Here is a 12,917-nt window from a genome sequence, read left to right as displayed (position 1 = left end):
GTCATGCTTTAGAAATAAAAACGTCTTTAAAATTTAATTCAAAAACATCTTTTTATCATGCAGTATTTGTACTACATTATATTATTACTAGTATAATTATGATTTTGGTTAATCTTTATCTTCTTTCTACCCATTACAGTAGAGAACCTGCTACACGCAATCAGTTGGATATAGCCGCTGGTGGAAGCAACAATAGCAAACCTTCCACTTCATGTGATCTGTCGGTTATAAATAATACTATGTCCCGGTCTCGAGACAAGCGGACTAACGAGCTAGAACAGAAGCAGAATAACATTACGAACGCACAAGTACAAGAAGAACGGCAAAACTCTCCCATGGATGTGGCAGCGGCAAACCCACCTAATGTTCAGGAGCCAGGACTAGTTGAAAAGCTCATGCAGCAGTTGAGTGATCTCAAGGAAATGGTACGAGTATAGGATGCTAATATAATATAATTAATAACTATAACCATAATTTACAGAGATTTTTTTTCTAATTATAATTTTTTTTTTAAGAATATGTGCCCCGTGTGCTTGGATAGATTAAAGAATATGGTGTTTATGTGCGGACATGGAACTTGTCAACTGTGTGGTGATCGCATGGCCCCTGGCCAACCATGTCCTATTTGCCGTAAACCAGTTGCACACAAGATATTATTATACTAGACTCAGACAACAGAATCAACAATAATGATATGAATTGATCTTTTAGACATAGTACCATTTATTTTAAATTCATATTATACTTTCACTAGATATGATAAGATTTTGGAGATATCATATTAGTGTATTCTATCAATTCATAATTAATTCTTCAATTATTATTATTTTTTTTTTTATCGAATTTATTTTATTCTTATTTCATTATTTACTCTTTACTGTAAACTTAATATGCACTTTGATTTCTCCAACTAACCCAGAGCCATTATTAAACATGTGCAATAGTATTAGTATTATTATTGTATGACTAATGCACATGTTTTTTTATGATGTTTTTTCTCAGTCTTACATAAATTATAGATTAAATATACTTTACAAAATAGTAATGAATACTGTTTTAAAGTTATTATTAAATCCAAAAGATTAATAATTATTTTAATATATTATATTTTTTATAGTTTGTCCAATATTTACTTTTAATTTACAATTATACTATTTTATAAAATCTGGTTGTATGGCCAATCAATTAAATGTTTAACATCATTAACATTTAATCATATTAGTTTAGTTGAATAGTATTTATTTTTTAGTATTAATTTGCTGTAATTGTTTGTAGTCGACAAAATATGGTATACACAATAATATTATTAGTTCATAATTATTTAATTTTAGTTATGTATTACTGGTTTAGTTAACTAGCATTTATTTTTAATATTAATTTATATTAGTTATAATAGTTAATAGTATTTGACAAAAATAAAACTCTCAATTATTATTATTATTTATAGTAAACAATTTTTATTTTCTATTATAATAGGTAAACTTTATCATGATTTACTATTATTATTATTATTATTATTTATTATAATATATCACTACTACTCAGTTCAAATAAAATATATTTATAATATTAATCTTAGATGTTTAGTAATTATTATTAATATTAGTATTAGTATTCAATTATAATACATGATAAACAGTAGTATGTAGTATGTGTGCTATACTAGTAATATAGTTATGGTATGCACCACCAAATGTAGAAGTATTAGTTAAATTATAATCACTCATTTAAAATTTAAATTATATTATTCAATAGAATTTATTCCAATTTCATTATAATGGTAGTTTATAGTTTATATATAACAAAAATTAACATCTATGTATCATTTTTTTTTTTTTGAAAGTACAAAAAATTGATTGTGTACTAAAATTTTTTTTTTATTTTTTAGTCAAGTTTATTATTAATCATTATACTTAATATTATATCATTATATTCAGTTTTAGTAATTCTTTTACATGATTGTTTTCAATATTTTTTACTAATATTTATAGTTTAGTTAATTATTATTATACTTAAATATTTATAGTTTACAATACTCTTATTCATGGGCGTAGCTAGAATTTTAATCAGGAGGGGCAGTGGCATAGCCAATTTTAAATCATTAAAACTCAACTTATAAGGTGTAAGAAATATAATTTAGTTTGAAATGCAAGGAGAGGGCACTTGCCCCCCCCCCTGACCTACCCTCGCTACGCCCATGCTCTTATTCAAAATTTTATAATAAATATTATACATTAATCTAAAAATATATACCTTTAATCACTTAACTGCTGGTTATTTTTCAATCACACATTCTACCTTCTTATTAATGGCCGTTATATCAGCTTAGAACTTTTCATTAATGATTATCCATGATGGTTAAATTGTTTCTACATGGCACACTGTTGAGATATTAAAAGTAATAGAGTATAGGATTCTTTATTGATTGTTCATTGAATACAATCATAATAGTTGTTGGATTTTTGAAAATATATTGTCAAGATAATTGTTAAAATTATATGCTTGGATATATTAGTTATCATTTTTAAAATGTACTTAAGAGGACGTCACACCAAAAGCGAAACGTCTATAAGAACCGAGAGAAGGCGCTATTATAGATGTTCAACGCGCGGCGCATGCACGCGTTTTAGCCACGTCCCGTACGGCGCCGATCGACATAACCAGTCCGATGAATATTTTTACGGTAGCGCGCTTTATTATAATATCCTAAACGGCAGGCAGGTATAAAAAAAAAATTTCTGAGGTTTACAAAATTTAGCAATACAAATTGTGCCGCAATATAATAAAACAATTTTTTCCTCGTTAAATTATTTTTTGGGAGGAGGGGTGGACCCCAAACCCTCCCCCTGTATACGTGCCTACTAAACAGTCTTGGTGTGTGGATAGCGTAAACATGTACGTAATATACGTGTTTGTAATAATTGTGATTATACTATAATATCTACATGCGCCAACCAACCAATTTTTAATTAAGAGTGCTATTTATTAAAATGTTAATTGAAATTATTAAACTGAAAACTTTGTTTTTCTGTGCTGTAACCGTAATCGTTCTACAAATGTTTTTACTTTTTAAGTTAAAAATATTTTACACTGCATATCTGTCAATTTTGAAGAATATTTAAGGATAAACAACAATTTATTTATGTAGTTTTACTTTATTGATTTTTTTTTTTTTTTTTTGATCATTCAAAATATGTTCAGGCTCTCTTATGTTACTAATTAGCATCCTTTTCCCTTAAAGTGGATCTACAATTTCGGGCAACAAACATTCCAAATAAAATCTAAAATATAAAGATTATAATAAAATACATATATTTTATTTATACCTACCTGTATATGTCATATTATATTAGTATATAAAGTTTATATTATAGTCCATTTATTATCCATTGTTGATAAATAATTAGATTATGATATATTTCATTACTTATATCTTCAACTTGTTAAACATAGTACTTTCCCAAAATACATTATCAAAATGGATGATTAAATGATTTGTATGTCTGTCCAGTGTCCATTAGTGTGTATGAATTACAAAGCAACAAACATTTCGCCCCGTAACTCTTAGTTGTCCCATAATTTGGTAATAATAATTATGTTCCTTTTTGAAAACTATATTTTACCAAAATCATCTATTTTGCATTATTGTAACTGAATCGATATGTTTGTGATATTATATGAACGTAGATATACATTTTAAATGCAGTATGTTGAACATACTATTATACATATATAAATACATATTACCATACCATTTTATTTTGAACCACTTCAACTGCACTTAATAAATCTTTTGTCGCGTACAGACACTTAATCTCCACTATTGCATTTTCATCAATTACTCTGTCTATAAATTAGAATAGGTTAATTTCTCACATGGATTATTATCTACGTTTTCTATCAAACTATCGGCGTTTATAGTGAGCCTATAAACTATATTTCGCATATTATCAGTCATTATCCCCGTTCTCTCTGCTTCAGGTACCAAATTTGTTTCTCCATTTTTTGAACCAGAGCAGAAGTACTTAGCACAATTACTATGTTGTCCCAATCTATGATATATGCTATTGAAAATATCTCTTCTAAGTGCTAAAACAATAACAACAATTATAATCAACTACTGTAATAAAAAAATAAGTACCCTAATAATTGTTGTTTTATAGTATACTATAAAAATCAAATTTTAATAATATCTACCAATAAGCTTGTTATACTTCAACTCATGCATGTTTATACTACTTGAAAAGCCTTCAAGAATACCATCTGTTTCCATACCTGTGGGTGACTTTTCTAATTTATGACTGCGTGGCTCTTCATTTCTTTTCATAGCTCTCTGATATACTGAACAATAACTATTATTTGCGTATACGCACGAATAAAATTTTTCTTGTGTTAAATCCAATAACTGTACCATATATTATGTTAAAATGACATTCTGATTATTATTAGAAACATTTGGTCCTACTTAAAATAACGTTTACTATCGTTTCTCGGATATTGTATATTACTTATAAATGTGTGATCATTTAAAAAATTAAAATTAAGTTAACATAAAATTCTCACCGCTCCTGAAAATACATTAAACTTTGTTTTATAACTTCGCTTAGACCATTGGCCACCTGTGATTACCATGCACATCGGAATTCCGTCTTCATCTATATTACCACTTTCTATTATGGCCAGTTTCCGTTACTCATTTCCAGCTTTCAACATTTCGTCAATGGCCGTATCTTTAATAGCATCACTAACAATTGATAAATGTTTCAAGTACGCAGTGGAAGATAAAAATGGAAGCTCAGCTGATAAAGAAAATTCGCTCAACTGTGTATGACCAATTCCTATATTGTTCAGCATTTCATAATAATAAATTGTGTCATTTAGGTTATAAGTAGAGCGTGGATTTTTATGCACTAAAAAGTATCAAAATATGCCATAAAATATACAGTCAAAATCGTAAAAATATGCAAGAAAATTTTAATTATTTATATGACAAATTTTTACAATATTAATAGAAATATTAATATTGGTACTTATATATTTAAATAATGTAAAAAAGGTATTATACATTTTATTTATTATTAAAATGAAATCCGTGCTCTAGTAAATGCATTCGTTTTTGAGTTAGATTAAAAAAATAAAATCGATTCTATATCATATAAATACAGGTACATATACATATATTTATATTATATGCAGGTATATAAAAATAATATAATATTCTAAATATTCTGTTCTTACCAATAGCTATACCTACTGCCGTTTACTAATGCTTGATTTATTGACAAATAAGTTTTGTTAGAGTTTATACTTTCCGATTTCTGATCAATTTCTGATGATATATTTAATTTTGTACCGCACATTTTACAATTATATTTAAATATTGAACTGTATCCTCTTCTAATTTCACTTATGAATTCCTTATCTAATATCTAAAAAAGAACAATCGAAACGATCGTGCTGACTAATTTGAATTTGTTTAAATAAATGTTGTATACCAACGTCCGACAATGCTTTGGCCTTCAAGAGATCTATAATATATTTATAACCAATTGTATAATAATATAACATATAACATCACTCGTAATTACTTTGATTCAACAGCTGTATCATCTGAAATGTATTCCTCAGTGTATAAACTATGGTTTAAAATACTTGATGAATTGCATTCATTAAAACCAAAATCATTTTTTTGTTCTGGGTTAATATTAGAAGTGGAGGTACACGTTATTGATGGAGAAAAATCCCTAAATAGTTCATAAACCATAAGTGTTGAATCAAATTATTTTTAAATTATTTAAATAAAAAAAGCATAAAAATTTACTCAGTAATATTTGTATTATCAATAATTGCATTACGTTGAGGTAATAAACTATTTTCCGCACTAGTTTATGTTAGGTTTCTAAATAATTGTATATTACAAGACATTTATATATTATATAGTTAAAAGTTTTTATATTTATATTCACTTATTCAAATAGGTAATAATATTATAATAAGCAATACTTACATTTTTGTAAATTTTTCATTCGTTGCCTAAGAGATTTTATAGGTACCTACTTTTCTTCTTTCCTCTAAAGCTCTCTGCTTCTTTGAAACCATTTTGAATAATAAACAAAATTACAAATTTTAATGTCTATATATAATATATAATCACTAAATAGTATAAAATATATTAACTCAATGATAATTAGGTAAATTCTATAAGATGACAACAGACAACACGTTAGTCGTTACACTGATCAATGCAGAATAGATACAAATAACTAATAAGTATAGTGTCTGAGCTAAAATATTATACTTGTATACAAAAATAACTAATATAACCAAAATTATATAATTTTGTTTTCGATAATTTGTTTTTATTTAGTAGAAATATAAAATTATAATAATGCCCACCACTTTAGTCTTCAGTGATATCGATTTCCACATTTATTCATAGCTGCATAGCTATACTTAACAATAATAATACGCATAAGACTATTAGAGTACTAGTCTAATAATAACTAATAATATGTGCAAGTATATCATTGACTATTGTAATTATTAAAAAAAAATTACAACTGTTTATTGATGTTATGTAGTTACATTAGAATCTAGTGACTAGATGATTGCAAGTAGGTATATTACTTAGTTATACTTGTGTTTTTTAATTGTTTTTTTTTGTATGTATATCTATTTAGTGGCTTAGTGAGTAGGCAATTCATAGTAGCAAAAATGCTTCGATTTTTAACTTGATTGGTAGATGCTGGTAGCTAATTAGATCTATTTGATAGCTACCTTGAAAGATCAAAATTGAAAATTTCCTGTATTTTAAAAATAATCGAGAAAAATAAAATAAATATTTTTTTTAGCATCTGAAAATAAAATTTGTACAAAATTGGATATTGACGCATAAAATAACTTATTAAAAGTACGAACGCTACATCATAGATAAAATTCTCATTTATAAGGAAACTCTGAATGTTGACCATTCCACTTTAAATGTATACTGAATGGTATCTGTCCACGCGTAACGTGTTAACACTAGAAATATAGAAGTGCGGCGTCCTCTTAAGAAAAAAATTATTTGATTATTATTTTCTGAATTAAAACAGAATATTAGAATTTGTCATTTGTAGATGTATACATTTCAGTAATTGAATTACAACTGTCCATCGTTTCCTAATTTCCTATTTGTTTTTTTTTTAATTTTCTCATATAAATCTTTGTTCATATGTACGATTTTATTGTGACCAGGTGCCAACGCAGGGAGGGGGATTTAACCCCCCCCCCCACACACACACACATACACACGAAATGTCAGGAACAAAAAATAAATTGCCTGACGATTGACCTACAAATGAATAGTATGATATTTCATATTTATCAACATTTTTTTAAAAACTTCCCGTGAAATTTTTTCTTGCGTTTGTGCCTGCAGGCGATGATTGGGACTTATTAAATTACATCATATAGATGGATATTCAAGTTTTGTTATTTTTAACAAATGATCATCATTCATCACGTATTCCAACTTTATACACAAACTATGAACGACACCGATATTTATGGCATGTAATTAGTATGTATATGTATCTGCACGACTAGTGAAATTCTATAAAGTTACCTAGTTGTTGACTCGCGAAAATCATTTACCTAATATGCACACGTCCCTAGCTTCACTAATGTGAAGCATTTAGATTTCCGACATTTTTATTCCCACAAATGCGATGTGATTTGTGATCTGCGTTCGAGAATACCTAACTTTTTAAGTTTCTCTTCCTATAACTGAATAATATATTACATTTATTTCTTACGTACACTAATGGTCATTTAAGTATACTTAACTCGATAATGTAATGAATGACAAATGTCAATGACAATTATCAAACTATAACGCAATAAATAATAATAATAACATATAATGTATGGGTATTAATTGAAGTCGAATACGATTACTCCTTTACAGTAACAGCAGCTATGTAAGATGGAAAAAAAATACACCAAAAATCGGAGCAAAATTTTTTGGCGAGGCCGGGTATGGTTGCGGTTAGTCGATACACGTTTAAACTACTCCTGTGTCGTCGGGTGTTGGCCGCGACGCACAATGGAGCAATGGTGTTATTAGAATAATGTACTTATTTTTGTGAACGGACTTGGAGATGCACTGCGCAGAGCACAGGTCTGCCTTACGGCTGAGCTGACGGCGACTACCACGAGCGTCCTCGCATTCGTAGTGCATCGGTTCGGTTGCTTATATACATAGCAAGTCGGTTCCCGTGATGACAAGCGAGAGCGCAGGTTAATTTTTCTCTCAAACGTCATCGCACTCTGGCGGAAACTTATGTCGCCATTAACCAGTTCTCGGTTGTAACTACAGTCCGTGTAGAGCGCACTGCTCTTACCAAATACTTATTAAACATAATATTATTTTGTAATATAAACACAATAATAATAATAATAATCGTGATAATCGATATTCGTCGTTTTTGCGCGGGATTTATACAAGGTTTTATCACTGTACAATATACATGATTTTGCCGATTGGCCATTATCAACAAAAATCATTCATACATAACAATATATTATGTAAAATATATTTTTGTCGATAGATTTTAAATTGTCTAAACATAATATATTATTGACTGAGCAAAAATTTTTTAATTGAACATTTTAGGGAAAAAAATCAAAAATGTCAAAATAATTAAAATTTTAAATATTATCAATTCGTCTGCATAGAAAATGCTAATATAAAGATTTAGTGGAAATAAGGTAATAAGCCAATGATGTAAATCGTTTTTTTCAAATATTTTTTACGTAATATTTCAGTTTTTCCACCATTTCCCCGCCCAAAACACTACATAAAAATGTGTCCAATGTCCATATGTAAACGGTTAATTTTAAAGGTAAATGTTATAAGAGTAATAATTTTGGTAACAATGGTAACTAATAAAATTTATTGATTAATTATATTCTATATTTATTAGTAATCATTATGAAGGATGAACTATTATCACTAGGAAAATATGGAATGTTCATGACTCACAATGTAGTTAAATTGTATCTATATATTCTAAATTGTGGTCATGAGACTGGTAATTTTTTTTTCAAATGGTAGACACTATTTTTATTTTATTTTTTTAAGCTGGAGCCACCTTAAATCAGTGTTTCCTTCAAGGGAAATAGTCTTCGTTTGGTGTATTATAAATACGTATAATCTATGCCAGCGATTTCCAAACTTTTTTTCCGCGGTGCCTTTTTTTGGACCCAATTTAGCCACGGCCCACGGTGCCCTGCTGTGAATAACACGAAAGACAGAACAAAAAAAATACTTATTGATATAGCCAATTTTACATAGACCGCGGTGCACAGTTTGGGAATCGCTGATCTATACGAATATTATGCGTATATATAGGTAGGTACGTTATGTACAATAATATAATATTCGGAGATTTGTTTACATATAAAATATAGGTATCAACCTTTGGGTCTGTCACTATTTGATGTGAATAAAGTAACAGTCTTCTTTAATTCAGCCGTATAATCCATTATGACTTGTCAATTCATTTTTTCTCTTTTTATTTTTATACTTTTACCTGTACCTACTTCTTCATTAATCGCCATGTCTAACTTCTCTTACTTAGTTTTTGATATTCAATAAAAAATATTATTCAACTTTACTATTATAATTCTCTCGACTTATTTTAGATTCTGTACGGAGTGATGAATGTATTGATTTTAGTGATTTTACAATGATGTGTGTTTTTTATTTATTTATTTATTTATTTTGTGTCTGTCATCAAGTTTTGGAGTAGTATTGTAGTAATAATGCTTTGATTTTTGACTTCAGCCCCTCTTTGAAAAGGAAAATTCATCTAGTGGTTACTTGAGGGGATCAAAAGTAAAAAATGTTAAGTAGTTTTCAAAAGTGTCCGAAAAACCCTGAAAAAATAAGGGGGAAAACGGGAATTTTTACATATAACCACTTTTCGAAAAATCTATTTTTTGATTTTGCTGTAACTCAAAAACGAATCATTGTAAATACTTGAAAATTTCATCAAATATTTATATTGGCGTTATCTATTTACGATTAAATTTTCAAAATATTTTGACCTTTTTTAAGCTACTTATAGACAATTGAAATTTTCGAAATTTCTAATTTTTTTTTACTTGAAATGCCGATAAAAAAATTTGGCTATTCAAAAAATCTTTAAAATTTAATACAAGATTTATTATAAGTTGTACTTACCGTAGAAAAAAAAAATTAAAAATTGTTTGTCACAATTTTTGTTTATAAGCATTTAAAGTTTAAATATTTACGAAATATATCAAAATCGCGAAAATTTGCAAGGAATTTTGACGTTGAAAATTCATAAAATTTTTGTGATTTATACTTAAGGTTCAAAAATCCAATACAAAAGGTTATCCATAAGTTTTCCTTTAAGTAATTGTAAAATAAAATTCCAGCGTCAATATAGAAAACATTTTATGAGCGTATGAAATTTAATTTTTTACGAAATCGCGTAAAATAACGATTAACGATATATTACAATTTAAATATAGGTAATAATATAATATATCCTGCTAATTATCATTGACTGACAAATCATCTCCGTTCAGAATCGTTTTTCGTATACAATGATACCAGTCGTTGCATTCAAATTTAACACATCCATTATAGTAACCTACTCTCCATCTCTACTATACAGCAGAGCGATACCCACTTGCCCACTTTTTTACAATTATTTTAAGAAAAAGTTATGGAGAACGTTGTGTTGGGATTTTTAACCTTAGATATAAATCACAAAAATTTTGTTGACTTGCTTTTTGATCTGCAAATGATTTTATAATATCTTCGTATGATAATGAAATGAGAAGACTTGACTCAATTGTTAGAATTGCCATGGTGTTTAATCTTTCTTGCTTTATTTGTGAATGCAAGTAAATTTTTATTCGTTTTAAGCATGAAAGTGAACGTTTTGTTGAACAATTTGCTGCAGGTGTACACACGAATATCGAATATCAAATAACGATATATATATGATACCATACACGATATACAAAAACATAAAATATAAAAAAATACGCACATTATTAATTATTTTTCGTAAATATAAAATAATTAATCTTCCAATTTTTTTTTTTATACGTTTGATGTTTTTTAATAAAACACTTCAAAATTTGCCGCCTCCTCGAATTTTGCTGTCCTAGGCAGTTGCCTACAATAGTACAATGCCTAATGCGAAATCCGCCTCTGCCAATACTAAATACCTATTTCAATCTTAAAATGTAGGCCATAGGGATAATTTCTCAGCACAACAAAGCTTATTGTTCGGCCTAAGAGTATTTTCCAAGTTAACAAGAATAAAAAATAAATATAGAACAAGCCAAACTCAAGAAAAATTAACATCATTAATGATATTGTGTTTAGAAAATGATGTTTTGCAATTGATTGATTTTAATGAAACTATACAACAATTTGCAAAATAAAAAGCAAGGCAAAATGTAAGTTATAATTTTTTAGTAACAAATACAGCGTTTTTTATATGTATAATATGTGAAAGTATAATAAATTATTACATAATTATTAATTTATATAGCTTTATATATATTTTTTTTTGTATCGTACGAAATTATACGATAATATACTGTCTTTAAAATGTAGTGATACAATTTTTTTGAAGTTAAAGTTTTAAGGGGGCCCACTAAGTTTATGGTGTCTTGAGGCCTAATCGATCCTTAATATGGGCTTGGTATCCGTTCACATCAAACGCATGCGAAAAAAAAATAATCATGAAAATACAAATATACGAAGTATCTAATTATAAAATAAAAATATTTATCGCATCGCTAAAAATTTAAAATAAAAATATTACAGAAATTTAGTTTAAAGTAAGTATAATGTTGTTTGTTTTATTATTAAGTGTCTAGATACCTAATTTTTGTGTTTGCTTCAATAAATATTGTTTTGAAAATAAAAACTGCTATAACATAGCATAAATATATATTATATAACTTTCATATTATGTTGCAAACTGTTATAATAAAATAAAAGAATTTCATTGAAATTTTATTTTATCATTGATTTAAGCCTTTTTGATGTACATAAATCTGGACTTTAATTCTTAATTTTTATTATTACCTTTTAAACTGTAATGATTAACTACATTTCTTGGTCTAGCCTAAATTCGTATTGTTTTTGAAAAACAAAATAATGTTTTTTACAAATACATAATATGATAATTTCATTGTTTTAAATATTTTAGCATAAATTTAGGTGGAGTTTTATTTAAATACGCTTATACTTAATCAACAGTTTGTAATTTTTATTAGTATAAAAATAGTAATAGATGATGGATTATCTAGTCCTTGTATACTTGTATAGTAATTTACATCAGATAATGAGATAATTAGATAAATTAACTAGATATAATTTTTTGGCAATCTGCATTAACTTGATTTACACAATCAATTTTTTTTTTTTTTTTTAATTTCCAGAATCAATTAATTTTTTGTACATTATTTAATTAGATTTCAATGTAACATTCTCTATTTTCAAGTTATTATAATGAAAGTAGATACCAAACTATCTAATAAAAGGTTAGGTAAAACCTTAAAATTATAAAACTAATTTATTATTTATGTTTACCAATTTACTGCCATGCTTCTCTTCAATAGATTTAAGTAATTTTATGACTTATTGATTGAGTGTTCAGTGCAATAGAACTTGTAATTATTTTAATTGGTATATTGTTGTTTCAGCTTTTTAAAAATATATAAGTTATTGTTATTAAATAATGATATAACAACAAAACAAACCTGAATAGTGATCGGTAGTGAGTATAAATATACATGTGGTTCTTACATATAACAATTATCATATGATTTATTCATCATAAAAAAATTGTTATCTTTACTTACACTAAAATATTATATGA

General features: G+C 27.1%; 1 protein-coding gene across 3 annotated transcripts in view; it reads left to right on the top strand.

Annotated features, from left to right (window-relative positions):
- Nucleotides 1-2,267, top strand: part of LOC132927810 (uncharacterized) — a 41,638-nt gene extending 39,371 nt beyond the window's left edge. For all 3 annotated transcript variants that reach the window (XM_060992398.1, XM_060992397.1, XM_060992396.1), the window contains 2 exons: nucleotides 140-425; nucleotides 516-2,267. In XM_060992398.1, coding sequence (XP_060848381.1) covers nucleotides 140-425; nucleotides 516-665 — 436 coding nt within the window. In that variant the 3' untranslated portion in view covers nucleotides 666-2,267. The remainder of the gene's footprint in view (nucleotides 1-139; nucleotides 426-515) is intronic.
- Nucleotides 2,268-12,917: the final 10,650 nt, after the last annotated feature.

The sequence above is a fragment of the Rhopalosiphum padi genome, chromosome 3, assembly GCF_020882245.1.
Source record: "Rhopalosiphum padi isolate XX-2018 chromosome 3, ASM2088224v1, whole genome shotgun sequence".
Taxonomy (NCBI): Eukaryota; Metazoa; Arthropoda; class Insecta; order Hemiptera; family Aphididae; genus Rhopalosiphum; species Rhopalosiphum padi.
Note: the sequence above shows the minus strand (reverse complement) of the source record. Positions and strands in the feature narration are given on the sequence as shown.